Consider the following 27,874-nt stretch of genomic DNA (forward strand, 5'->3'; position numbering starts at 1 on the left):
GGGTCTGTGCTCTTCGGGAATAGCCCGCGGCTTAAACAATGGAGCTTATTCTGAACAGCTGGACGCAGGCTGCGGAAATTTAATTAGCCTTAGCTACAAAATGATCAGTGAGTGAATTATGCAATGCAGGCTCTTTTCATCTGAAGCACCAGCATAATTAAGCTGATATAAAATATCATTAGAGGTGACAGGCTGTTAAAAGACACAATAATTGACTGAACTATCATTGAGGAGCTGCCTCCGCAGAGTACGGAACTTGTTTGGGGAAGTGCTGCCATCTAGCGTAAAGGTTTGGCATTACCTTTCAAGCGCGGTTTCAAATTCCGGACTTTCCCCATTACTCAAATTGAGTTGCTCCCAGTCCATAATGCAAAGTTTTCTTCACTGGAAATATTTCACGGTTGGTATACTGTAATTAAAGTGCCATTAATTAATTACAAAACCTGCAAAAACACGCTGAAGGTGATAGATGGATGAAATAGTAGTTGGTCGTATGGGAAGGTGGTGGACAGACAATTGAAAATATCAAATTGGTAAAGGAGGAGATGTTTAGAAAGAGTAACACATGGATAATGGAAAACATACGAATGATATAACACGGACAAACTGATGGGCAATATAAAGCTAGACGGAAGGAAAGCAGGTTTTCTACTTTGAACCGAGTTACTTGAATAAATTGATTTTTGGATTCTCAGATACATGGATATGGGCAGGACTCCTGTGACTATGATGGGACAAATGAGTACAGGCTACAGATTGATGCATGTACCTTTTTGTTGAACTCAAACACAGTAAGGATGACACAGAGACAGGTCATATAATTAGCATGTTATGGACGTTTTTATTACGATGTAAAATCACCCAGCTTACAGTATGTAAGGAAACAAACAACTGAGCTGCCACAGTCCAACCGTTGAAGACAAAATTCTCTGAAGGCACTGAATCATCTGAAGAATAACTTGATCAAACTCAAACATTCAAACCTGTATTCTAACCCTTGGCGATGTTATGCTTGGAAAACTGATCAATAGACATCGACAGATGCAACAAATGTGGGAGAGACATGATACTGTGAAGGCTTAAAAGTGACCGTGCTCCTTTCTGCACCGATTTGGGAAAATACCATGCAGAAAATGCAAAAACAACTCAACTTTAAACCTTAAAGAATCCGTGACATCAGCTATAGGAACTACTTTGTGAGACCCAACGTTACAACAAAACCCTATTAGAATAGCTCTACAACAACATAATTCTGCAGGGTTGAATCTAATGAAGTCATCGCAAAAACGACAAGAGCACGGAGTGTTACAGCAAAACGGAATCAATCGGTTTGTGGCTTGATGGTTTCAGTGGTCATACTCTTTGTCGATGAACTTGGCCACAGTAGATAGCTGGACATTTGTTGTGCCCTCATAAATGGTTCCTACAGGTGGAGAAAAACAGAAAAAAAAAATTGATTTTATTCCAGGATTGCACAAAAAAGTCCACGTACCATCAACCCCTCTGCCTGTCCCGTGGTACGCCGTTATACATTAGATGTATTTGAACAGATTGTACTCTAACAGCTTTGTAAAGTCAAACATGTTAAATCTGAAATTGAAACTGTGTTAAGCAAGTGATTATACAGTAAATGATGTGCAAAGTATGTGTTTAATATCCATTTTTTCATGTAGATCTAGGTAAGATCTTGTAGGGATTTGTTTCTGTGCATTTTTTCAGTAAAAAAAAAAAGTAAAAATTATTTTTAAGGGGCATTGTTGTACTGGTCAACATTCCTGTACACCAACTGGAAAACTGGGAGCCCAGGTGTCATGAGAACACAACTTATTTTTTTTATTCACAGCAGCTCCACTAAACTGTGTTGGTGTGATGACACTGGGGGGAAGCAGTTGTGTGGGGGATTCCTACCGAGTCCCAGTCACAGCTGCTGCAGTCCCACCCCCCTCCTCTGGTCCAATCACAAACACCCAAATGTGTGTGTCCCTAATACGGATTATAACACTGCTGGTCTCTACAAACAGAGCCTTGAAAGTGTGTTTATTGCTCATGGACATTTTCCAGATTTTGTCTCAAACATAACAGCCAGTGTGTTTTCTTGGGCTTGTTTGTGACAGACCAACACAAAAACACGCAGAACTGTGAAGTGGATGGAAAATAAACGAGTTGGTGCATTCTCTATGCACGTGCCAACTCTGATCAGCTTCCCTGTCCCCGATCACGAACCCTTCTCCACAACATGATGGTGCTGTCATCATGTAACATTATATTAAAGGTGTATTAATAGAGATTTTTTATTTTGAAAACTAAAATTATGTACCATTTTACCAGAAATGCTCAATTATGTGCCACTTTGGTTTGATCTATCCATCACGTGAAATCAAGCCAACTTTAGTGAAGCGGTGCGACGTCTCGTCGAGGCTCACCGATTTTACAGTCTCTGTAGTATTTCTCTATGGGGTAGTCCTTGGTGAAGCCGACTCCTCCCATCCACTCGATGCATTTTGACGTGGTCAGAGTCGCAACCTGGATAAAATCAAGCAGAACACAAACACTTGACGATGCTTGACTCAAGCTGACGTCGTCAAGTTCCGCTAGACAAACCCAGAGGCATGCGGTCAGACACAGGAAAAAGCACACGGCTTCCTTTTTTTTTCTAAGCAATCAAAAAGCACACCTCGGAGGAGAAGTATTTGGCCATGCAGGCCTCCTTGATGAAAGGTCTGCCGGCTTCTTTCAGTCGGGCGGAGTTGTACGTCAGCAGACGCGCCGCTTCGATCTGGGTGGCTACGTGAGCTATCTGATGCTGCATGCCCTGGGACGCAAAATAGTGCGCCGTTAACAAACAATAACACTGCCCTCAAAAGTGAATGTGCATGTACAGGAGAGGGGAGTTTGCACACCTGAAAGTCAAAGATGCGCTTTCCAAACTGCACCCGCTGTCTGGTGTAAGGAACAGTATGGTCAAAGCAGCCCTGAGCCAGGCCAACCATCTGCAGTCCAGGGTGGGGAAAGTAAACACATCACCAAGTTGCACCGACTGCATTTTATTGAAAACCATTAACGCCCCGAGACTTTTTTGCTGCATACCTGTGCAGCAATTCCAATCCTGCCTTCGTTCAGCATTCCAATAGCATATTTGTATCCGTGACCGACCTCTCCTAAAATATTCGCCTCTGGTACCTACAACAGACGACGGAAGGTTTGTAGAGAAAAACAGAAAACCTGTTCTACATCAGTCCAGTTCAGCTCAAGAGCGTTTGGCTCCACCTTGACGTTGTCAAAGTTAAGAGGGCAGGTGGAGGATGCGCGCAGGCCAAGCTTGTTCTCCTTCTTGCAAATCTCGAGCCCCGGCATGTCCCGGTCCACAATAAAGCAGGTAATCCCTCGGTATCCCTGTAAAAAAAACAACAACAAAAAACGTTCTGGCGCATTCTGGTATGTTACTAGTTTTTAGTAAACCTCCAAACTAAAGATTGGGGAATGCTGTCGTTACAAATGCTCATTTAGAAGCTTTATAGCGTCTTACAGCAGAGGGATCTACGTTGGCCATCACTAGGAAAACCCCTGCTTGCTCTGCGTTGCTGATCCACATCTTGGATCCGTTGATTACGAAATAGTCCTTGTGTTTTTCCGCTCGCGTCTTCAGAGCGAAAGCGTCGCTCCCCGATTCGGCTTCGGAGAGGCAGAAGCTTCCAATCTGTCAGAAGTCACAAGATGCAAAGCATTACAGGAACCGCACTGCAATATGGTAGATATATTAGTGCGATCTTATAATATGTGTTTAAGAAACAGGTTTCTCTTCTGGCCAGGTGTACCAGATTACTAAGATGGACTACTGCCAAACCCACAGACATTCAGTAGATTTCAGAGATCATGAAAATATACACTGTTCCATTCAGAATGAAATGAAAGTTCTGTCGACCCAGTGGCTTCAGTAAACTTTGAGCCTCTGCTGTTAGAAATTTGAGATCCTACGGCAGTGAAAGACAAACAATGGCCGTTCAGTGGGAGCCGAAGACACTTTCAAAAAAAAACTTTAATAAATGATATCACCTACCACTCCATTTTAACCTTCCATCTCTTGAATTGAAGTTAACTCTAATGATTTCACTTCTGACATCCCTTCTTTAGATTGTTTGTTGAGAGTCGGGATGCGGTAACAACTGCCTCACCATATCAGTTGACAGTCGGTTGAGGTACTTCTCTTTCTGAGCCGGCGTGCCAAGTTTCACAAACAGTGTGTTGATGAGTGTGTTCTGGATGTCGCAGAGCACAGCCACGGAGGGATCCACCTTCGCCAGCTCTTCAATCACCAGGATGGAGGAGAAGAACGAGGAGCCAGTGCCGCCATATTCTGAGTCAATTTCCACCCCCATGAGCTGGGCGGAAAAAGGAATAAAAACAACAACAACAACAACAACAAAAAATGCTCAGAATAACTTTAAACGTCAGAATATTTAAGATAATTACTTAATAATTGCTTATTAATAAATAATAAAAAAAACACTGAGAAGTTTATTTTAGTAAATCGGTTAAAACATGGAACCCAAATATATTATTTTACTATATGTGGAATTACACCTTTTAGACGTTTAATTCAATTAATTTTAAACACTGGGGGTTGGAGCCAACGCAACAGATAACATTCAGTTTCTCAGACCGTATATGACATGAAAATCAATACAAATTATCTTCAACACGCACATTATGCCGTGGTGATGGATTACACAATCACAGGAAGTGAATTAATGTATCCAAGCATAACAATGGAAAGTTGGGTGGAAGGAAAATGTATGACTCTTTTGGAATATATTAAGATGCAGTGTACATACCCCCTGCTCAAACAGGGATCTAATGACTTCTTCATCCATGGTAGAATTTTCATCCATCATTGGCACAAACGGGGCGATGCGCTCTTGTGCATATTTCCTCACTGTTAATCAGTAACACAGATCAGAAGGTTTTGTCTCCAGCTCTCTGCTGCAGCAGGAAGCCAGCTTTGTTGCTCACCTGCGTCCCTCATCATGCTCTCCTCCTCTGAATATGTCTGTAGGGGAGGGAAGGCCACCACTCCACCTGCCTGGTTTGGAGCCACGGCTGGGGCAGAAGTAGTCCTGCTCCTCAATCCAGACTGACATGCCCCCCATGATGGACGAGAGATCTGTCTGACGGACTGACAGTCAACAGGAGAGGAAACACTGTTTTCACATCGAGTGTCCATCGTAATTTCCATTACTTATCAATAAATTTGCAACCAGTCAGTTATGTTATCAAACAAGTTGGTTGATGCTTTAGCAAACGTTAGCATCGTACTGAGTGATTAGCTAGCTAGGTAACATAAATATAAAGCCAATGATAAAATAAGTGAAAAATACAGATTTTCCGTTTTCTGGCGCAGTAGCCTAATGTGAAATAAGCACAGAGCACAGTCTCACCTTTGACAAAAATCTGACCAACGGGGCAGCCATGGTTTGTTATGAAACTGCGAGTACAGATAGGCTGATGGCGCCTTAATGGAGGTATGGAATCTCCCCGTTTTCCACACAGAAATCATGTCTTCTTTTTTAAGCTATGTGTTTTTTAGACTTTCTATCAATAAAGCGGTATAATATATTAATGTAAGACGTACTGGAAATTTACTCTAACATAAATGTCCTACATATTTTTGAAAACTTGTGCCTGAATCAAACTGATTGACTTTGTCTGATGTTACACGAAGGCAACATTTCGAACGCATAGATGTAAAAAGGTAGATGCCGCATTTACTGCCTCCATACGTCAGCGTCCACCATATTGTAAGTGGCATCTTCTCGCGAAAACTAACACTCATATGTGAAAGCAAGATTCTCCAAACACAAGTTTAATAATAATAATAATAATAATAATAATAATAATAATAATAATAATAATAATAATAATAATAATAATAATAGTGTGTGTGTGTGTGTGTAATTGCTATTATTATTAAAACAATAGTTTAATGACAATAATTAATTTTATTATTGGAAAATTGTCATTAGCAATATTATTACTGCTTATTTAGAAGTCATCTGCTTGTTTTGAACTAAAGACATACGTATTTAATTACTGAGCATTTAAATTTATTAATTTTGAAAAGTAATTTGTTTTTAAATAATTTATTGAAATGTTTTTACATTTAAATGCCACTCACAATATGGCGACCATGTTGACTTTACCATACGTCTATGGTAACGGCTATCAAGCAATAAAACATGAGCTACGGTAACGGCTATCAAGCAATAAAACATGAGCTATGGTAACGGCTATTTGGCAATAAAACATGAGCTTAATGTTCCTGTGCGTAACATTAGAATCCGAAACGTCAAATAGGAACTCGGGTGAAGATGGTTTCAAACTTGAATTTTACAGAACTTCAGAGAGATTAAGAAAGAACAAGGACGTGTTAGCAATGCTACTAACAGATACCTACTGAAGATAGTAAGAGCAGCTACGACACTCTTCCTGGGCATCTTTGGATGTTCTTTCAGGTTCAACGGAGAAAACAAAAAATGGAGGAGATAAAGACCGAGCCTGTGGATTTCGTGAAAGAGTTTCAGGAATACCTAACCCAGCAAACTCAGCATGTCAACATGATTTCGGGCTCAGTTTGTGGAGAAAAAGAGACAACGGAGCCGTTTCATGCCGGTGGGAAGGAGTACAAAACAAAAGAGAAATATGTGTCGGATAAATATCTATTCTAAAGCCATGGTCATATATCTATTTGTGTGTGTGTGTGTTTGTAGTTGCCCCGAGATGTGAGCAGAATGTCCTGGACCCTCCTTCTGTGGAGGTGAGCCTGCCAATGGAGGATGGATCAGACATACAAGTGGAGAGTCTGGAGAGAACTTGCGATGGGAAATACAAGTGCAGCTACTGCAGCTATGCTAACAAGGGCATGGCTCGTTTAATAGAGCACATACGCATCCACACAGGTCAGAGCTTCCATTACATTGTAACACTCTAGAGGCATTATAACAAGCTGCAAACTTCAACCCTAATCTGTTGGCATTCCTGATTGAAATGTGTAAAATAAAATGTTTTTTTTTTGTAAGGAAAAAACGTCCTTTTATTCAAATGTACGTCATTTTAGGGGGAGGAGAGAAAACGAATGTTTTAAATAAACCACTCCTTGGTTGATTTGGCCAAATGTTACATGCATTATCGTATAGATTGACCGATTTTTGTCCAAGTGAAATCGTCCTATACTTTTGTATCTTAAAATCGCTCACCTTACGTTAGCCAGACCCTTGTAATGCAAATAGGCCCACAGCATCACAGATCCTCTACCATAATACATTTACCATCTTCTCGCTCAGTGTGTGACATTTTATTTGGCGTGTGCAACCATCTGGTTTTTGACTGCACTTAGTACACTGCATGTAATGCAATGTTATTACCTCTGTTTTTGCAGTATGTTGGGTAATAAGACTGGAAATATTTCTTCATGTAGGTGAAAAGCCTCACCGCTGCCAGCTGTGCCCGTTTGCCTCAGCATACGAGCGCCACCTGGAAGCGCACATGCGCTCCCACACGGGAGAGAAGCCCTACAAGTGTGACCTCTGCGCCTTCCGATGCAGCGACCGCAGCAACCTGTCACACCACCGCCGCCGCCGCCACAAGCTCCTGCCCACCAGAGTGGCCCGTTCCCCTTTCTCCAACAAGAGGACGCTGAGCTCTTTGCAGAAGAGGACGGGCTCTCTGGGATTTGGCCGGCGGCTCCTGATCAACCTCAGCCCTCCCTCAGTCGTCGTGCCCAGGCCCGACTATTTTAGCGAGTTTTCACACAGAATCCACCAGTTGAACGGCAGCGAATACAAAACGCCCCCTAAGATGGATGAGAACGAGAGCCGGGGCCGGGGTGAAAACGGCTCCAGGACCTCGCTGGATCAGCTTTCCGCTCTTGCAGGTCAGTTGGCCAGCCCTCTCCCCGAGCCTCAGAGTCCCGCGTCCTCCGACAGGCAGTCCTTAACGGACGAGAAACCGATCCTGGTGGAGCAGGTGACAGTCTGCTACAATGGTGTACAGACCTCTCCGCCTAAAGAAGAATCTCCCACCTCAGGTCACAAAAGCTACAGTCCTGAGTCTGGCTGTGGCATGGAGACTAACATCAACAGTGGCAGTGTTAGCAACAGCCAAGCCAGCACACCAACGCCTGCTGCAAATGCTCCAAGCGAAGAAGAGCAAAACCTTTTGCACAGATGCCAGCATTGTGATATCCGCTTTTCTGATAACGTAATCTATACCATTCACATGGGCTGCCACGGCTACGAACATCCATTCCAGTGCAACATCTGTGGTCACATGTGCATGGACAAATACAATTTTGCGTGCCATTTTGCCCGTGGACAGCATAAGAAGTGAAATAAGTACGCAGAAATCTAATGAAATTGAATTTACGGATTTCCTGCGCTTTTATTCTGATTTGTCACGTCAAGACGATGAACCTCAGTGTATTGCGTTTGTTTTTTGTTTTTTTATAGACTAACACAATGTGGTGCCTCAATTTGAAGTTAAATGAAGACGATATGTGGTTTTATTGCATACAACACAGAAGCTTCACCTCGACCCATTACCTTTCGTGGAAACAAGAGCACTGTTCATTGCGTTACCTGGCAATGAAAAGAATACAACACAGCTGGAACCCAGATAAGGCTTTCCCCCTTAACTGACAAGCCAAGTTACTCTGGAGCAGCTGCAAACACCCAGAGCTCAGGTTGAAAGGGCTGTTATAATGTAAGACACGCCTATTCCATGGTATAACATTGTGGAGGGAGCGTTATGGTGAGGGCATGCTTTTCTTCTACAGGGACAGAGAAAAACGCTCAGTTAATGTGAAGATGGACGGAACTAAGTGCTAGAAGAAAACTAATGACTTGAGACTAAGTGGACGTTCACCTTCCTGCAGAAGATGCAGCCAGATCTATAATGGAATGGTTTATATCAAAGCATATTTATGTGTTATATAACATAACTCCAACTGAAAATCTATGAATAGACTTAAAAGATGATGTTCAGATGTTTCAAACCATTCAGATTGAGGTTGAGCTGTTTTGGAATAAATTATAAAAAAAAAAAATAAAAAAAACTGCCGGTCTCTTGATGTGCAAAGCTGCTAGAGACATACCGCAAATGTAAATAACTTGCAGCTGTAAGTGCAGCAACAGGTGATTCTCAACGACCCAGAGGGGTGAATAAAAATGAATTACCACACTTTTCAGCTTTTCATTTATTTAAGAGTTGGAAAAACTTAAGTCTGTGTTGTTTTTTGTTTTACATAAGCAGTAAGCATATGCAGGTTGTTAAGGAAGTGGTAAATTTGTCGACATTTTTGTATTACACTATTTACAGAGGACTAAAAGAATTTTACCAGCAACGGCTTAGTAAGCTTCCATACATACGAATCCAAAACAGTTTTTGTTGAACCAGCTTTAAATATACACTGCCACCTTACCGTTATATGTACAGCTCTGAAGTGTATAAAGCCTTTAACTGAGTTCATCTTTTAATATAGTGTTTAATATTCTCACAAAAAAAGTTGGAAAATGTATGTTTTGTATCTTTGGTTAAGGTAAAAAAAAATCTAATAACACCACATATAGGACACTAACAATCTAATAAATGCAACAAAATTATTTAGTGTCAGTGCATGACTCTTTGTTTCCTTGAGGTACAAATATGATGTGACACAGAGGCTACAAGGCCAGAAAAAAGTATTTAGAAGAGATTATGAATAGAATGTGTATTTCCAAAGTAAGAAATTACTTCAACACGATTAACGTAAGGGCAAATAGTCAGCAAAAATACATTTTATTTGAATTTAAATATATACAAACATCAACCATTCATTCTAATAGCTTCTTTGACCTTATCTTGAAAAAGAAAAATCACATTGTTTTGTGGTTGCCTATAAACTGTGACAGGATTTCGTTCTTTTTGTCATCAAAAATATTGTTCACCACCTGCTCCACACTGATGTCCTCCTCTTGAAGGAAACACACCTCCTGCAGGAACCGTTTCCGCAAGTCGTGAAGGAAAGTCGCTTTGCATTCGTTCAGCCGAGCAGCCAGAACCCGCATGTGTTCAGAAGAGACTTCATTTTCTGCAAATTAAGCCAGCAGAGGTCGTTGTTATGAAACATGAAGAACGCATATCATAAATGTCAACTGGTAAAGTTCCCAGCTGACCTCTGGCAGCCTTCATAGCCTCCGATATCAGACGTCGACAGGCCTGATCAGCCTGGTGGACCGCGCTCGTGGCACACTTGAGACGATCAGCTTCCTGCAACATCGATACAATGCATTTCTGAGAAATTGTTCACGTCTCAACTTTTCAGCTTTGACTTCCGTTTTACTGCGTTTCACAGATGTGAGAAACCGCAAAACACACCTTTTGTTCGCTGTTGTCCTCAGCTGGGCTCAGTGGATTGTTTAATGTCACAGAGACCAACTCCATAACTCTCTGGCTGATGAAAAGTCACACAGGAAGATAAACCCAGACCAAAAAAAAAAGCTTTGTAAATCACTTTGCATTTGACAAACAAGAGCCAAAAGCTGTTAATTCTGCTCTCTTACACGTCGGAGTTGGACACGTCGTTTGTCGAGTTGAGCGAGATGCTTTGGGATTCCCATGGGTTCTTTTGTGGATTTGGAAATTCCAAACGCTTCTCCATCTCCATGATCACTTTGACGGGAACGGGCTTAGGTCTGCTTTGGTTCCTCCTGATGGAGGTCTCTAAATCACATTGCAGATACACCTGGCAGAAACCCAGCGACACTGCAACCACAATTGACATGTTTGGGGAAAAAAAACAAAAACAAAAAAAACACTTCAGGGTGCTGAGGAGCATATTCTTTTGACAAAGTGTCCTTACGCTTTCTTGCAAGTTGGTACACTTCATATCTCATGCTTGGGTAGTAGAAGTTGTCATCTAAAAGAAAGAGCAGTGGCATCCCATCAGTGTGGAACTCTTTAGGCTGCAGAAGAGCTTGAACACACGGTTGCCATGCAGCTCCATTGATGAGAGGGTTGCTTGGCAACTCTACCACCACTTCAGGCTGCTCCAAGACCTGCTCTATGCACTGCAACACGGCTTGTCTGTAGGACTTCCAATTAGTGTGCTAGAAGAGAATAAAAAAAATACACAATCACTGATACAAATCTGAATATTTTTGAGAAATTTAAGTCAAAAGGCTCTTTTGATCAAAAGTATGTTCAAAAGTGTCTTTTGAACATAAGAGCCTTCAAGCAGGTATTATTAATCACACTCCCGCTCATTTAGCCCACGTTTCATTTCATTTAAATTAGCCCACCGTTTCATATCGGTCTGTTTTAATATTTAAATCATAGATGTAGAATTTTCACTAGTTTTCAGTGACAACCCATAATCATTGGAAATAAAAGACTTGAGAATATCAGCCTTTGTAGAAGTAGAGATATGGCGTTTCAGGTTTTGTGAAATAAATTACATTTTCAACGATACCATACTTTGTTCAAATGCAACGGCATAGTGAGAACTAATTTGCATTTTCAGCTATCCAAGCCACTACCATGTCAGTCAGATCGAGACCATCCTCCTCCACTTCGGTGTAATAAGCCTTCTCTGGGATCAGCTCGTCGTAGGACACCACTGCTGCTCTCCAGCCGCGCTCCGCCGCGGTACCCACAATCCTGCGGGTCAGCGTTGACTTCCCGGCGGCAGGCAACCCACAGAGGACGCACAGACAGGACGGAGACCCGCGGACCCTCCGGGGCGCAGCTTCGTCCATAAGGTCCAAGAACAGACACCGTACGTTAACACCGGCATCCAGCTGCAAGCGTCGCTCTCAACCACCACCACGCTCAGTCCTCTTCCGGTTTGCAAATATTTACCCTCGTGCACTAAAATTTAAACGTAAGCTAAAAATGTGTCGCCCGAACCCAGGCTTAAGAACAAACATCATTTATAAGTCGTTAAGGAAATCATACTTTGCTTGTTGCTCTAACACCGGAAGAAAACCTGGACATGTTCCTCTTTGCGCATGCGCCCACCGGAAGAAACGTCATGCACGAACCGGCAGGGGTTTTGAACTGGGAGGCAGGGGTAGAGGCATAGACATAATATATTATATTATATTATATTATATTATATTATATTATATCTATGGCTAGAGGGGCTTCAAAAAAATGCAATGCTTTCGAAATTAGAGTAAAATAATTTAGATTTCATTTAATCTTTACCTATACTTTGTTTTGTCGTAAATGTGTGAAAAGCTAAGATATATATATATAATTTTATTTTATTTATTTTTTTGCCCATGTTTATTTTGTTGAGGTTTCTTGGGGATATTGAAACAAAAAGTGTGAAGTAGAAAAAAAGATGCAGTCTTTGAAAAGAGAAATATGCAAATAAAAATCTTAACATTCAGGGCCTTTGTAGCACCACCTTTCACTAAAATTACAGCTGCAAATTGTGTTGTCCTGTCGGAAGATAACCCTTCACCTTGATCTCAAGTCTTTTGTGGCCTCATACAGGTTGTTTTCTTCCAGTACCACCTGAGGCATCAACTCCGACCAGCTTTCATTTTGAAGAAAAGTATCCCCACAGCATGATACTGCCACAACCATGTTACATGACATTCAATGGCTCTTAATAGTGGCTGGTTTCCTCAACACAAAGCACTTTAAATGATAGCCAAACAATTTATTTGAGTAAAATTAAGATTCGACACACCTTGCAGCGAAGAAATCTAACTTGCAAATGCAAAAATGAGATGGAGCTCACAGATCTGTTCTTCTCATCTGACCAGAGCCCCTTCTTTCATGTGTCTGCTGTATTATTTAGTTGATCTATGGCAAGCTGAAATTGATTTATCATCCATGCAACAGTCTGGTCACTTTTTATTTCGCACATTGAAAAATCAAGCGCCCGTTTTTCATTTTGCTTTATTTTTTTCTAGTCTGTATGCTCTCTACAGAATTGTATTTCTCAAAATACAATTCTGTATTTTGAGAAATACAGAATTGTATTTCTCAAAATACAATTGAGAAATACAATTCTCAATTGTATTTCTCAATTGAGAAATACAATTTCTCAATTGAGAAATTTCTCAATTTCTCAATATGAGATCATATGAGATATGATCTCATATCTGATGAGATCAAATATACAACAGAGCTGAGCTTATATGCAAAAACGAGGCATCTACCTCAACATTGTGCTGCATTATGGCTTGCATATTATAATCTGAGAAACAAATCACACGAGCTGTTCGGAGTAAAGACAAATACTCGTATCAGAAGATTTGGATGGAAAACCCACTTCAGATGAAAGAAAATTATTCTTGGCACCCAGTTACGTCCACCCATTGTCCGAAGCTTTTGGAAAACCTCACCTTAGCGCCGACAGAAAGGCGGAGCGGTGGTGATGTAACAGAACTTCCTGACAGAAAACAATACCCAGGCTCCGTGTCTGAACATTTCAACTCTGAGAGACATCTGAGGCACTTTTTGAAGATATTTGTTCAGATGAAAGGCAGCTCCAGCTGAGGATTCAGAGGGTGATCGTTACATAAGGACAAAAACAAAACAAACAGCGAGAACTGTGTCCACACGTATAGATCGTAACTGGCCTCTTGTCTTCAGGAGGGCACTTGTGATATTGTGCAATGTTACGCAGCGTAGCAGACTACAAGTCTACGAGTGTCTTCGGTGCTGAGGCTACTGAATGTGCAACATGAGCGTAGCAATAAGGGTCTCCCTCCATGTTTCACACAGTGATCCCCAGTGCTGTTCCGTTAAAGGATCGACAGGTTCTCTGCCTGGTGGTGGCCAGGCCCGCCACTAATCTCCGGCTTGTGCCCAGTGAGGGAGAAGCTGGGAAGTCCCCCTCCTTTGGAGAGAACGATCAGTGTGTCGGCTGACACCCCTCCAAACTCAAAGGCAAACGTCCCGTAGAAGAACATGATGACCATGCAGTAGATCCACTCGAAGATGGCGGAGGTGTGCTGCAGGGAGAAGCTCTCCTGGCAGAAAAAAACTCCACCTGGTGATGGGAGGTTAAGGAGAAACGGCACACCACCCCAGGTCTGACGGGCAGGACAAAGCAAATACAAAGAGTCTTGTTGATTGGTTGAACCCAGTTATCAGTCTTAAAATGTCATATTAATTGCTATCTGAGCCTGTAATGAGCTTATTTCAGATCTTTTTTTTGTGATCCGAGTGAAAACTGTCACCGTTGCAGTCTGCTGATTAGCAGGTAATGTAACTTCATATTTAATTTTACCAGCAATTTTTGAAAATATAGATTGTAAACACTCAGTACACTTAAGACAGGTTAGTAGGACATTAAACTGAAGCAAACAAATCAAAGAAGCAAACAAATCTAGAACACGTGGTCTAAAAATGAAACCTTCCCTTCTAAAATATAAGCATTTTAGTGTGGAGGAGTTTCCAGCTGACAGACTTTGGATATTTTTCAAGTGCAATAAATTTAAGATCCTCTGTCACTGCCATGTGAAGCAGTCTGTTCTCCAGCAGAGGGTGATGTTAAATTATGTCTGAACTTGTGAGAGGGAGGTCAGCAACCTCACAAAACCCTAAAGGCCTTCAGCGAACTGCTCAAGAAAAATCCAAACTTCAGAGAAAAATAATAACACTTCACACAAAGGATACTGAGCACCAGGGCGATCAGTGCAAGCACAGACATCCCCGCCCGTATGTGACCCATCCAATACTCCTCCTGGGTTTTGGCCAATCTGTAGGTTAGAGCCGTTTGGAAGCTCACAAACAGCATGCTGGATGGGAACGCCACTCCAGCGCCTACATAATGAAGGACTTTGGCAAAATCCACCTGAAATAAACACAAATAATTAGTAATCTGAACAGAGACAAAGGATAGACTTTATTTTCGACAAACCTTTGCTTTTCCTGAACCTTAGCCTTTCAATCACTGACGTATCGTCTTCACTCGATAAGCTACTTGATCATATGATGACCTAACAGCTAAGACAACAGTAGCGGAAAAGACGCAAATCTTGCTTGTGACTTCTAAGAAATCTAAATGTTTCCTGCTAACATGCCAGTTGAATGTATTGTTTTAGAAACTGTTCCCAACATGTTTAGAAAGAAAAAACAAAAAAAAACTGGCTGTTTCATGTTACACACCAACCCTCTTCTGTTTTCACCTCTGACCCACAAATATGGATCAGCGTTGTTTTCTTGTCCAATCAAGATAACCGTCTCACATGTCCTAAGATCCATATTGAATGATTACCGAGTGCTTTTCTAAACACGCTGAACAGAACCTCATTGCAAATATTCAAACAAATGTGAGACTAACCTTGCTGTCAATTGAAAGTGCAAACATTTATTTAATTTATATGAGATCAGGGGGATTTATTTGGATTTACGCCATACATTTATGTGTATAGATTAGTAGGGAATAAAGCTGATATCCATCTACAGGTTATTCTGACTCCTCAATGAAGTAGCGCTTCAATAATTAAACCTACAGGACAAAAAGCAAAATCAAATCTGCACCAGAAAACTCTCTAACACAGTAGCATTCAAAGGTTTTGTATGGGCCAAAATGAAGTCAAAATTGCTGTCCGGACACAGAAATACGATCTTTTTAAGTTAATATTGTGCATACAATTTTGACAGCAAAATTAAAATGAGCCTACTTTATTTTTTTTTCACAAGAACAGGGCATCTATTTTAGCTCTAAATGTTAACTAAAATTCATTTTGAAGGAGCCAACATTTTAAAAGAGTAGGAATACTCTGAAGCAGAAGCTCAACTTTGGTGCCCATGTCTAAATATTCTGTCACTTCTATATCAAAACAGTGTTAGTAATTGAAATGAGGTTTATGTAGTAAATAAAAATAAAACAGATGCAAGGCTGGATGGATGAATGACAAACTAACTGATGAATACACTTTTGGATCTCAGACTTTTCCAGACCCACTGATGAATAGGTCTAATAGGTCAGTACTGTCTTCAGTTTTCATCCAAACTTGACAAGTAAAAAGTATTCAAATATAGATTTTTTTTAAACTACAACAAAACCTATTAATTAATCATATGATAATTGATAATTAAAATAAAGGAGTCAGTGTTTTACAGTTGGACGGGCAGATGACTGCAGATAAAAAAAAACACTCAGGGTTTTATATGGTTGCCTTGTAAGATGAAAAGTCCCCAATAAGCTAATACATTGTGGGTTGTTTTCTACTTTCTTGGCATAGGATTTTTTTTCTTCTTCTTTGCAATTTGACTCATTTTCATTGGGAATGTTTGCATTAGCAAAGCTTAAGTTTATAAAGAAAAATAATTTTTTCTTTTGAGTAAAAGTCATTCAATAAAAGTGGTCAAAATTACTATCAAATATGTGTACAAAAAGAAAAAAAGCGTGACTATTACAAATAGAGTTTTGTTCTTACTAAATTTTACTATTGAAACAAGATTTGGATTGGTCAGTAAAGAAAATCTCCTACCTTACCAACCACCTGTGCTGGTCAGTGAGATATGAAACTCCCTCACATTGTGATTGGCAGCCAGGAGCTACAAATGGACCCCCGAGCTCCACTTTGTCACACTTTTTTGGTCAGAAAAACCAACACTGCAACATCTGAGTTAAGAGAGGCAAGTATGACTCCTCAATAAATCTCCTTGCACTCCTTACAGAAACGACGCTTTTAAGATCCCACCACAGCAAGGTGTGTTTTCAGACTGAACAAACAGAACATGAAAGAACATTTATTTTGGAAGGTCTACAGAGAACGGACAATAGAGAACGCTAGATGGGCCCAGCAGTCTGCACACAGCAGAGTCTTCATGGGAACATGATGGGAGAGTGTTATCAATCCCAGCGGGATTTAATAACAGCTTTTGAGATGTTCAGTGTGTGATTGTTTTGCTGTTAAACTTCCTGCCAACATAGCCACCCATATCTTCTGGACACGTGAGCAAGATTTCCTATTATTCTTTCATTTGAGTGTCAAAAACTGATCACCAGAATCCAAAGTAAATCATAAATCATGTTTTACTTCGTCATGAACGTGTGCGTGGAATGGTCGATTCAATTTCTTAATCAATGAGGCGTGAAATTACACATTATATTGGTATGAATATAAAGTCTAGTTAGAGATCAAAGAGCATATTGCTACGTACAACTTGAAATTCTTGCCAAGATCAAACGTAAATATCAAACAAACCAACAGCACAAAAGCTGGAAGTGGTGTGAATAACTCACAATGCGATTACAGTCTGACTGGAAATTATGTAACTCTGTAGATGTTTTAAAAAGTCTTAAAATAAATGCAACTTTTATAAGAGTTGCATTTGTTTTTCTCACGGCCCCTCGTCACGGTAGAAATTCCAGTAAGACAGACGTCTGTGGTGTTGCTACTGTATCTTTTTACTTTCCATGAATGGGTTCTGGCGATCTCATATCACATCTTCAGACATAAAATGGTGTAATTAATGTTTTCAGCAGTCTATGTTGCTTACAACACAGACTTTAAATTATGTATATAAAAAGTCTGCACACGCCTGGTGAAATAGCAAGTTAATTAAGACAAATAAATGAGTGTTGTGAATCTCTTCGAAGCCTTTTCCACATCTATCATCTATGCACTCCCTTAAAGTAGAACATTTTTGATTCAGTTTCAGTATTCATGATGTTGGATGTTGCTGAAAAATAAAATGCATCTTAAGCTTTCCAACAGAAATCTAATGGTTTTTGGTAAAAAAAAAAAAAACAGACCAGTTTTTGTTCATACATTTTTCTACCATGGCAAAAGTTTAGCTTTAATAACCCCAGATCATAATAACACCATCACCATGTTTCAGGTTGGGTATGGTGCTCTTTTGGTGAGGTGCTGTGTTGTGTTGTTTGTTCAAGACATACATTTTTGGAATTGTTGAGAAAAAAACAACTCATGTTTGGTTTCATCAGAACACAAGAAGTTCTCCTCCACAAGGTTTTGGGAGATAGTAGCCAGATCTTGGTTGGTCTCTTTGGAAGAAAAAGCTTCATTCAACCCTTTCTTGTTTGTCCAAGTATATGGAGAATTTTTAGTTGTCACATGTAGAGCATAACCAGTACTACCCAGAAAACTCTGCAGCACATTGGCAGTTCTTGTTTGAGTCACACTGAGTTAGCCTTGTTTTCCGCCATCCTGGTCTCTCTACTCTTAACATTTGGCTTTTGACTCTCTATCATCTGCACATGCATGAAAAAGTGCATCATCAACTAGTTTACAGATGTGCACAGTAATTATGCAACCAGATTATTGCAGCTTTTTAAAAATGTATTTCCTTTTAGAATTTAAAAATGTTATCATAGCTTCATTTTTTTCTCACGTGCCCTTTGATTTGAACATAATTTAATGTTTAACTGGTGTTTCGATTAAAATGTTAGACCTCAAAACTATGCTGACGTTCCCTGCTAAGGATCCAGAGATGAACCTGAACTCATAGGTGTTCGATTACCTGGAAGTTTCCCACCATGGTGAGACCAGCAGCACACATCCACCCGGTGGAAAGGCTGGCCATGTTCAGAACACAGTTCTGGTGCTTCTCAATCACGTGAGCGTAACGCAGCAGAGAGACGAGCATCACTGAAAAGAAAGAGAAGAAATTACACATCATTATATGATCACACCTTCTTTTTCCTTCTCACTTGGCCTTCTTTTCGTTTCTTTTCTGTTTTTTTTTTTTTTTTTTTTAAGGGAAATATGGTGGAGAAATTCAGCCTCTGTAAACTCCAGTACACTGTTGTCAGCTCCAGCCTTGTTCCTGTCTTTGTTCCTCCCCTCCTCCTCCCCCCCCCACACGTTTTTATCTAACCTGCCTCTGCAGCGTTTTCTTGTTGGCTTTAAAAAAGTTTTGCTCAAAGCAAGTCCAGCTTGCTCAGCCTTGCATGATATGAGCTGCGACAGAATTAGCAGCAAGCTCGCCGTTTCCCCCTGCGGTGTGATGCTGCAGATTCCTGCCGTTTGTTTATCAAACAGTTCCATCAAAGCCTCGCAGCAGCGTCGTCGTTCACATCTGGCGCTCATCATGCTACAAATTGCTCAGAGAGCCTGTTTGGACGTTCCTGTTGGCAGTCCGACAGTGAATGCAGCGGTTAGCTTTTGATGATCAAGGGAACACTGTGTATGGAATCCATGTTCAAAGTTGTGGATATTCCGAGCATTTCGAAGGGAAGTTGGACAGTAAGGCACATACTTTCTGATTTTTAGGGCATTGAAAATTGCCATTCTTCAAATTTGTCCTAATATTTTTGAGTAAAAAAAAAAAAAAAAAAACCCTCACAAACACAAATTTGCAGAAGCAACACAAGAAAGCACGCAATTAACAACTGGTGGGTAAATTATAAGCGTTTATCAAAATTCTAAGAAAAAATTGCTGGTAACACTTTTCAAATCTTACTTTCTTGGAGAAAAAAAGACGAATAAAAAATTAAAATGATGCATCGCTTTCCTTCCACATTGCAGTCATATTGTACATTGTGTCATTCTATCACATCAAACTTTCTTCAAAGTCCAAAGAACGTAACTAAAATTGTTATGCTTTGTACCAGTTTGAAAAAAAAAAAATTATACCATTATTAGCTTTGTTGGCTTCTGTAACACCTTACACATGCTATTTCCAGGTGTGAGAAAGTGGCCAACGTATCTCAACCATCATCGGAAAGACCAGCCATAATTATATTCAAAAAGGAGATTTTTCTTGTTGTATTTTGGTAATATATGTACGAATCAACATCAGAACAAAAAACAGAAGACCTTATGAAGACATCGGCTGACACTGACAAGAAAGTACCAATACCTACAACGAATGAGTTCTGTTCCAGCATGAGCTGAAAGGCTACTCAAAGAGGAAGAAGGCACTGCTGCAAAAGCCAAATTACTGTTGGCAATTGCACTTTTGGAGCAAAATCTTTTTTTTTTGGAGGACCTTCTCTGTGGTACAGAGACTAAAATGTTTTCCCATAAAGACAATGTTTCACTGGAGGAAAAAGAATAAAGCTGTCAGGCCTTTGAACACCAACAGTGAAGCATGAGGGTGGCAGCCTCATGTTGTGAGTTGTTATTTTTTTCTTTTACTGCACGAAGGCTCTGAGGCATTTCAAAAAAACAGACGAGGAAAGAACATTATGTGCAAATTTGGAGACGTTAGCCAGGAAGTTAAAGCTCGAGCGCAAATTAGCCTTCTGAACAGACAATGACTCAGAGCGTACAGCTAAATGAGTTTCAAAGTGGCTCAAGGAGAAGAAAGTTGGTAGTCATCAACAAGCCCTGATCTTAGTCCCATTAACCTTTTGAGCGGAGCTCAAACGGTGTGTTTGAGGAAAAACTGACTCAGTTACACCAGCTCAATCTGGAGTAATTGCGCAAGCTATTTTGAAAGGCTTCTGGAAGGAAATCCAAAACATCCGACCCAAGCCATTCAGTTATTTTGCGGCAACATTTCATTCATGTGCTCAAACGTTTGATATACGATCTCAAAATAGCATAGTTGAAAAAAAAATATATATATATATATATATACACACACTGTAAGGGACCACCGATATCCACTGTGGTTGGGGACAACTAAGATCCACTTTGGCCGTATGACTAAAAGTCACTTTATGTGATCAGATGAGAAAAACACAAAATCCTAACGTGTTGATTTCAGTAAAAGCTGTTCTCGGTCCTGTTAGGAAAACCCCTGTCCCACGCGTCTGCCTCGTTGATGTCAGAACCCCATTAAGTGTGCTCCATGAGGCCCAGGAACAAACATCAGTTCCTCCAAAACTCGTACAACAAGACATGAACATGTGTGGAGCATTTCCCAAACGCTCCTGTACCCTCTCAGCCAACTCTTCCTCTTCCCTGTAGGCCTCCCTTAAAAAATCCATAAAACCAACATACACAGAGCACAATGGGTCCTGAACTCAGAGAGGACCACCCAAAATAGATGGTTTAAAGAAGTTTTGGCACACAGAGGAACGGAAAAGCTGCCCCTTTTGTCCAGAGGGGGAATGTTTGTGGTTCATGTGGGGCATTAAAAAAAAGCGCCTTTCAAGGAACTGAGTAAATTTTTCCCCCCCTCTCAGATTATGGACTGAGATTTGGATCAAGCTTTTAGATTCTGGGGGAGAGAGAGGAGCAGGCTGGAGTTACTGCAGCTGGGAAAACAAGCTTGAACTTTTTTTTGATTTGTATGATCACTGTGCACACATGTAAAAGTGGGTGTCTCTCTAACATTAATTGCTAAGACACTTACCCATGAAGGCTCCTGTGCTGCAAATGAGGCTGAAGAAACAGCTTTCAGGTGGCAGAGTTCCACATTTACTGCAGCAGAAAAAGGCAGAAGCATGAGATGACAGCAAGGCGCTCTAGGCTAATGTCCGAGTTCAGTTGGACTCAAATTAATAATGAACAGTATTCATATATAGTCATGACTTGAATCCCTTAGCTGTGCTATAGTACAACTTTGTACTGCTCTGCTCTTAAATGGTAGCTTAGCTGCACTTCAATAACACCGTGAGATCTTTATCGGCAGTAATATGTGAACTATGAACAAACCACATCGTTACTTTTGGAGGAAAAAAAAGCTGGAAACGTGTCCAACATAAACTCCTTGCTCATTCCTCTGCAGGGGGGGGGGGAAATTGTTGTTTGCATTCTGCGGTGGCAAATTCAAAGAGCGGTGAAGGATCTACAATTGGCAACATGAGCGCCATTTATTGTGGAGGTGAAAAGGTCCCTCTCATCTCAGCCGAGATCGTGATCGACACTTAGGCAGAATTTACCCTCATTAGCGAAATTTCTTCATTTGAAAGGTAGGAACTCTGAATGATGAAAGGTCAGGAAATGAGGGGGAACTTTGAAAATAGCTGTCCTAAATGACCAGGCTGGTTATGTTTAACACAAGGTCAACAAAACAAACTTATCAGCATTTTAAATCTTGTACGTCAAGGCTAACATGACTAGGCAACATAATTCAAATTTTATTTTTAGTATGACACAACATCTACATTTATTTGCTGAAACATAATTTTTGCTGGGGGAGCTGCGCACTGGCACGTCTGCATGTTCTCCCTGTGCATGTGTGACTCTCCTGGTACTCTTTGAAACTTGTCACCAAGCACTTTTGTTTTCTCTTTTTAATATTTTTCCCCAAACAAAAATAATACAATCTGACTGCCAAATAAACATCTAACTCCAACTTAATACTGTTTTAATCTCCAGTCCTGCAAAAAAAAAACCAAAACAAGCAGGACATTTCCACAAAGGAAGAAGAACGTTCCCATTTATTTTCATTTTTGGGGAATTCAAAGCAGATTTAAAATGACAGGAAAGCACACGCCGCAGAAAAACCAATAGCCATGTCAGATGATAAGTACGATTATTCACAATGAATGCTTTCTTTTGTTTGAAAGATGCTGACGGAGCTTAAAAGGGCTTTCTCGGTTTGTGTCCCTACGGTGCTCCCCTCGTGCATGCTCAAAATGCATATAGCAGAACAGGGATTAGAAAAACCATGACATCTGCGTGTGAATACACATCGAACGGAGCTGAACTCTTTCACGCAAGAAGCCTGACACCACTGACCTGATGAGGGGTATGTTGTCCAGGGTGCAGCACAGTTCGGGTCCTCTCTGCGATGGGAGCTGCTCCTCGCAGGACTCGTTATACAACCTGCAAAGACACACGTCCATGTAGTCAGTTTGCTGATACGATTCCCTGAAAAAAAAAAAAAAAAACATATACTGAAAACTTTAAAAGGAAATCATTTGTTGTTGCGGTAGTCTAATTTCAACCTGAAGACTCACCTGGTGTTAGTGATAAATCCCACTCACACACCAGTTTAGTTACTGAAGTGCCGCACAGATGGGCGCTTGGGGCAATTCCTTTTTATATCCCACTTGGTGAGCAACATGAGACAAATGTTAAAACACACTTGCTGCTACCTCAGCTACTCAGTTCAATCAGCTGGGCTTCTGTAGGTGGACGGCTTTATCAAGATGCAGATTAGCGTGATGGAAACCCATCACTCTAATGATGTGATGGGTCACTCTAATCTGATACAATCAAAGGTAATACAAGCTTTCATTGTGTTACAGTTAGAATTGTATTTTAATTGGCTTTCAACGAGAGTGTCATTATGTGCCTGATAGGAGGACTGTGGTAAACGTAACAATAAGAATAATCTTTAAGCTGAGAACATTTAATCAATGTGGATAAACTACCCTGTCAACAAATAAGTTGTTTTGATTTGGGGGTTTTTTCAAGAAAATCACTGGTGACACATCTGTCGCCATGGTATCGCGACAATCATTACTTTGTACAGCACAGGGTACTAATACTGTGCTCTATTAGATTATTGGTGATGTATTCGTTTTGAAGAGAAAAAACAACATTAATAAAAAATAATGTGTTGAAAGATTAAACCATTCTTTATGATCAATGTAAAAATCTTCATTGGGAAAGCAGAAATAGAACTACTCTACTGTTTGCTGGCTAGCTTTCTGCACCTTTCCAGAGGTGTTTCTTTTTTTGTATGTTTTGGTTTTGTTGGTACATTGATTGTTTGTCTTTGGAAATGAGCTCCACGCTTTTGGGGGGTTTCCATCACGTTAATCTTTAACTCCCTCCACAGATTCTCTATCAGATTCAAGCCAGTCACTCCAAACCCAAATGAAACATTACTTGCTAAATTACAACCAAATATTACTTCCAGTCAGAAGTCACATGTTGATCAAATTAAAAGATTACTTTAAAGTTAAATTATTTGGGGTTTAACTCCGGATAACTTTAAAAGTAAAGTGTACGTTAAAAATGTGTTTTTTTAATGTATTTGTGTGACTATTTGTTGGGTGTACCAATAGTTGTGCCACTGGCGATTTTGTTAAAGACTATTTTAGGCTTTTTACATATACTAGGGGTGCCAACAAGTGTTTGCATACATTCATAAAACATCTCTCCTAAGATGAAACGCATCTAAAATGTATTTTAAAACAGTTCCAAGTTGAAGAAAACCATTTCAATCTCCAGTTATATTTTCACCTTAATGGTTCATTAGAAAACATTTTCTGATGCCAAATAAGTAAACGAAAGAAATGTTTGAACACACCGTTAATGGTTAAAAGACGGTCTTGAGCACTTGTCGCGTCACGTCTCTCATTTTGCTCAAATGACAGTAGAAAACTAACCAAATATATATAATTTGATGTAATCTGAAAACCTCCATCTCTCCCATCATCATGTGACTTTCAAAAGCATTTTTTTCTTAATTTCTCCTTCTTTCGAATTATATCTAACCCTGGAGAGAGGAACGAGCTGGTGTGTGTCGAGTAGACACACACCAGCTCAGGAAATAAACATGTCTTGGGTGAAATGTCTAGATTTCACAACTCATTTTCTGTGTTTTGAAAGCTCAGACCCAGACTGCATGCCATCCTACATACGTTTCTTTTTACATGAACAGATGAGGTTTTAAAGCAAAGCAGCTTCACCGTAGCATTTGAAACATGGTCATTGAAAAGGGGTTTGCTTATCTGTGTGCAGATAAAATGAGAGCAATTTTAAATAAACTCCGAGTAGAACCAAACCCAAGAGATAAACTAGCCTATATGTTTCTTCTACCAAGAGGTGACAGACAGCTTGATTTGGCAATGTTCAGTGGACACTTTCCACCTTTAATGTTTCACATATCCAGCAATTAAATAACAGTTATTATTATTATTATTAGTGTACATGTTTATGTGTTTTACCAGTTGTGCACAGGGCAGACATGCTGGTTGTAGAGGGCCATTGCATATCTGTAAAAGAACAAGGATAATATTAATAATAATAATAAAAAAAAATGAAACAGGAGAACAAAAAGATTAAACTTTTTATTGCTTTGTTTGTGTAATTCTGCTTTATTCTCCGTCTTTGCACAAAATGTGACTTAATGGCAGATTCAGCTCTACAAACTTTAAGTAAGACAAAACACCCTGAGGCGCCTTCTCTCATTGGATTTAGTCAAACATTGGTGGCTATCTTTTACCCTGCACTGTGACAGGAGAGAAGAAATTAGTTCTGGTAACATTTTTTTTTTTAAAGTACACATACTAACTTTTTTTAAAGTTAGTATGTAAATACTAACAAAACTATCCTCTGACAAAATTCTGTTTCCCCACTTTTGCTTTGCTAACATAACTTTTTTGTCCCAGCCTTGCTTTGTTACAAACTTCTGCATTGCTTAAAGTAGAAATTTAGATTGTGACAAATATGCTGCAGTTTTTTTTATTTTTTTTTTAACTTTTCTCAGAAAAAGAAACATGCCTCTAAATAAGTCTGAATATACTCACACGACCCATATTCCTGTAATGGTGAAGACTGGTAGGCTGACAGGAAGGATCATCCACACAGACATGTCGACCACCGGCAGGTACTCACTCCTGCAGGACCAATCAGGGCCCACCGCCGTGACTTTCAGGAGAAAAACATTTCATCCCAAGTTTCATCTTTCTTAATCACACAACCAGAATGCACTTATGATTCTAAAGTGCTAAGATCTGCTTTAAGTATGACCTCAAATCATAAAATCATCTTAAATCATATTAAAAACCAAAGAAAATCCAATGTCAAATCCTAATATGTCTATCAAAGATATTATTCCTGTCTTGATTCCTTTAATATTGAAAGATTCAATAGAAATGATTCATATAGATGAGAAATGTTGACTCTGATTAGCAGTGGGGTACCACAAGGCGCTGTGCTAGGTCCTTTAAATTTTATAAAATACATAAATGATATATGATCACACATTTACACACAAACCAGATTTACATGGTACAGCTGCAACCATGACAAACCTTATATTTCTGTACCTTTTTAATTTTTTGTTTACTCAAAATATAAATTCTGACATTTGCAATAAAAAAAAATATTTTTAGAAAGATGTAAGGATAATAAACACATCTTTGCCAGGACTACCGAACATTATTTCAGCTTACACACCTTTGTTCTTCAAATTTTTATAAGAACGGAATAAATAATATTTTATCGTATCATAAACTTTCTATACTTTAAGTATACCAAAAAATGTTCAGCGTTTTTTTTCCTCTACTCATTGTAAACTCTTGGGAGTTTTTCTCAGTCAAACAAACAGAATTTTTAAACTGTTTATGCTACTTTACAGATTAAATGGATGATGGATTAATCATTTAGGAATGCGGAAGAATGCAACTATCAAGCAAGAGAAGATAAGACAGAAAAAGATCAGTGCAGCATGCCAGCAGTGAGCTGTGACCCTCCACTGACTGATCATGAGACTTTGAATACAATGTGATAGTTACCAGTCGTTAGTGGCGATAATGACGTTAAATGACTCTTAGCTCTGATGAAGTTGCATATCTTTGCACAAAAACAAGGCAAATCACGTAAGCTCATTTGCATGATGAACAGTAGACTGAAAACCTCACCTTTTTAACTGAAACCGTCACCACCAGAAATAAGTTCTAAAGTAACTTTAGCTCACTGCTATAAGTTGTCATAATGTAATAATTGGAATTTCCTGGAATATTTTAAGGACTCGCTGCAAACTAAGGGAAGGAATGGGACGTTTTCAGTAAACTTTAGTGAAAAAGCGGTCAAGAATAATGAGAAACATTATGAGAATTATTGATTGAGATTACAAGAAAGTCTGACTCATTCATATCCAAATATATTGGGACTTGCACCATTCTCTCTCTCCCCCCACCTCAACTAACCCAAAATGTATAATCTAACCAGTCCAATCTGAATGCATTAATGTCTTTCATTAGCAAAGCTCAGATGCTTTCCAGGTTTTCCTACACACACAGCTTCAGTACACAACTCTTACCTTGTTTTCTTTATTCAAGGCTTCAGTCTCTGTGTCTCATTTCAGTTCTTCCTCACTGCCAGAAAACCTTGGTCCTGCCAGTTTCATTGTCCAGATGTAAAACTGCCGCAGGTTTGATGCCTTATTGAGATCGGGAAGGAGGCAACAGCTGGTCTCTCTCGTCTTCTTTCATCACTTCTTTCTGACTCTCTCCCCGATGTGTTGTGATCCGAGGAGGAGAGCAGCAGAGCCGTGGTACCTTCTAACTCCTCCCAACTCCGCTCTCTCCCCAGAGTAAATGGAATGCTATCGCTGGACACATTGACTCTCATTTTCATTTTATTTGTGTAAGGAAAGTGGTCGATTTTATCCTCTTTTTCTCTTTGAAGTGGAGCAAATAGACTCCAGGATCCAGTAGCTCTAAAGATTCAGCACACTTTGTCCTCTTTGTAATACCTGGACATAGATTTCAAAGTGGGAATCTGAAGCGTGTGTCTGTTTTGTTTTGGTTCGCATTAAGCCAGGTTAAAATGGTCCTCATTAGACCAAAATGCTTTCTAGAGAAGCACAAATGCAGGTTTCTTGGCCTTTTCTCGCTTTTAGACTTTGCTTTTGGCCCAACAGTACATTTAACCTGACTGCTGGGTCTATAACTGAGCTTTAACCCAGTTTCAGGGTAAAAAGACAAAAGTTAAAATGGAACACAACCAGGCAAATACTAGATACAATGTCTCTCTAACTGACAGTTCAATGTTGTGAAGCAATAATGAATCTGTTTGGCAGTTGAAACGACTTCAAAACCCTCCATAAATGTAACAAAACTAAACGACATTAGGCAAAAAAAAAATAAAAAATGAAGCAAAAGATTACAAAACAGCTGCTTTGCATAGATCCTTGAGTATCTGGGTGAGTTGACGCTGCTTTTCCTCAACGTGCTGAAATGTAAATACTCAAGACAGCCACACAAGAAACACTGCAACGGAGTGGAGATCAAAAAGAAAAGGCGGGAAAAAAAATATGCGTAGCC

At 39.8% G+C, this 27,874-nt stretch overlaps 4 protein-coding genes across 6 annotated transcripts; 1 reads left to right on the plus strand and 3 right to left on the minus strand.

Moving 5' to 3' along the window:
• Positions 1-816: 816 nt before the first annotated feature.
• On the minus strand, positions 817-6,584 carry acadsb (acyl-CoA dehydrogenase short/branched chain). Of its 2 annotated transcripts, none has more exons than XM_081600384.1 (11): positions 6,452-6,584; positions 5,011-5,173; positions 4,833-4,933; positions 4,173-4,379; positions 3,527-3,697; positions 3,268-3,393; positions 3,088-3,180; positions 2,901-2,990; positions 2,675-2,812; positions 2,424-2,523; positions 817-1,423 (listed from the first exon to the last, which is right to left on the minus strand). In XM_081600384.1, exons 2-11 carry the CDS (start codon positions 5,024-5,026, stop codon positions 1,347-1,349), a joined length of 1,119 nt encoding a protein of 372 aa, XP_081456510.1. In that variant the 5' UTR covers positions 5,027-5,173; positions 6,452-6,584; the 3' UTR covers positions 817-1,346. The 2 variants fall into 2 exon arrangements, with proteins under 2 accessions (XP_081456510.1, XP_008435377.1); XM_008437155.3 differs by lacking the exon at positions 6,452-6,584 and adding an exon at positions 5,436-5,584.
• Positions 6,498-9,231, plus strand: LOC103481582 (zinc finger protein Pegasus). Its single transcript, XM_008437156.3, has 3 exons — positions 6,498-6,666; positions 6,765-6,953; positions 7,472-9,231. The coding sequence occupies exons 1-3, from the start codon at positions 6,498-6,500 to the stop codon at positions 8,380-8,382; spliced, it is 1,269 nt and encodes a 422-aa protein (XP_008435378.2). The 3' UTR covers positions 8,383-9,231.
• Positions 9,232-9,809: 578 nt separating this feature from the next.
• pstk (phosphoseryl-tRNA kinase) lies at positions 9,810-12,084 on the minus strand. The gene is made up of 6 exons (XM_008437157.3): positions 11,568-12,084; positions 10,892-11,138; positions 10,593-10,794; positions 10,408-10,483; positions 10,206-10,299; positions 9,810-10,120 (listed from the first exon to the last, which is right to left on the minus strand). Exons 1-6 carry the CDS (start codon positions 11,784-11,786, stop codon positions 9,906-9,908), a joined length of 1,053 nt encoding a protein of 350 aa, XP_008435379.2. The 5' UTR covers positions 11,787-12,084; the 3' UTR covers positions 9,810-9,905.
• Positions 12,085-12,685: 601 nt separating this feature from the next.
• On the minus strand, positions 12,686-27,466 carry LOC103481829 (transmembrane protein 150A-like). Of its 2 annotated transcripts, none has more exons than XM_081600387.1 (8): positions 26,869-27,466; positions 25,352-25,441; positions 24,770-24,817; positions 22,608-22,694; positions 21,277-21,344; positions 18,493-18,620; positions 14,671-14,848; positions 12,686-14,041 (listed from the first exon to the last, which is right to left on the minus strand). In XM_081600387.1, the coding sequence occupies exons 2-8, from the start codon at positions 25,414-25,416 to the stop codon at positions 13,794-13,796; spliced, it is 822 nt and encodes a 273-aa protein (XP_081456513.1). In that variant the 5' UTR covers positions 25,417-25,441; positions 26,869-27,466; the 3' UTR covers positions 12,686-13,793. The 2 variants fall into 2 exon arrangements, with proteins under 2 accessions (XP_081456513.1, XP_081456512.1); XM_081600386.1 differs by having other exon boundaries at positions 25,352-25,472; positions 26,869-27,461.
• Positions 27,467-27,874: the final 408 nt, after the last annotated feature.

Source organism: Poecilia reticulata, chromosome 19 (assembly GCF_904066995.2).
Source record: "Poecilia reticulata chromosome 19, P_reticulata-male-v2, whole genome shotgun sequence".
Taxonomy (NCBI): Eukaryota; Metazoa; Chordata; class Actinopteri; order Cyprinodontiformes; family Poeciliidae; genus Poecilia; species Poecilia reticulata.

Coding starts and splice junctions, on each gene's coding strand:
- acadsb (XM_008437155.3), bottom strand. CDS start 5,468: ATGGCTGCCCCGTTGGTCAGATTTTTGTCAAAG. Junction 3,394..3,526: donor CCAACGTAGATCCCTCTGCT/GTAAGACGCTAT, acceptor TTTTTTTTACAG/GGATACCGAGGGATTACCTG. Junction 3,181..3,267: donor TTAACTTTGACAACGTCAAG/GTGGAGCCAAAC, acceptor CGTCTGTTGTAG/GTACCAGAGGCGAATATTTT.
- pstk (XM_008437157.3), bottom strand. CDS start 11,786: ATGGACGAAGCTGCGCCCCGGAGGGTCCGCGGGTCTCCGTCCTGTCTG. Junction 11,139..11,567: donor GTCTCGATCTGACTGACATG/GTAGTGGCTTGG, acceptor ATTCTCTTCTAG/CACACTAATTGGAAGTCCTA. Junction 10,300..10,407: donor AGGACAACAGCGAACAAAAG/GTGTGTTTTGCG, acceptor TCGATGTTGCAG/GAAGCTGATCGTCTCAAGTG.
- LOC103481582 (XM_008437156.3), top strand. CDS start 6,498: ATGTTCTTTCAGGTTCAACGGAGAAAACAAAAAATGGAGGAGATAAAG. Junction 6,667..6,764: donor AACGGAGCCGTTTCATGCCG/GTGGGAAGGAGT, acceptor GTGTGTTTGTAG/TTGCCCCGAGATGTGAGCAG. Junction 6,954..7,471: donor GCACATACGCATCCACACAG/GTCAGAGCTTCC, acceptor TTCTTCATGTAG/GTGAAAAGCCTCACCGCTGC.
- LOC103481829 (XM_081600387.1), bottom strand. CDS start 25,416: ATGTCTGTGTGGATGATCCTTCCTGTCAGCCTACCAGTCTTCACCATT. Junction 14,849..18,492: donor CCATGGTGGGAAACTTCCAG/GTAATCGAACAC, acceptor TGTTTATTTCAG/GTGGATTTTGCCAAAGTCCT. Junction 14,042..14,670: donor ACTGATCGCCCTGGTGCTCA/GTATCCTTTGTG, acceptor TCCCATCACCAG/GTGGAGTTTTTTTCTGCCAG.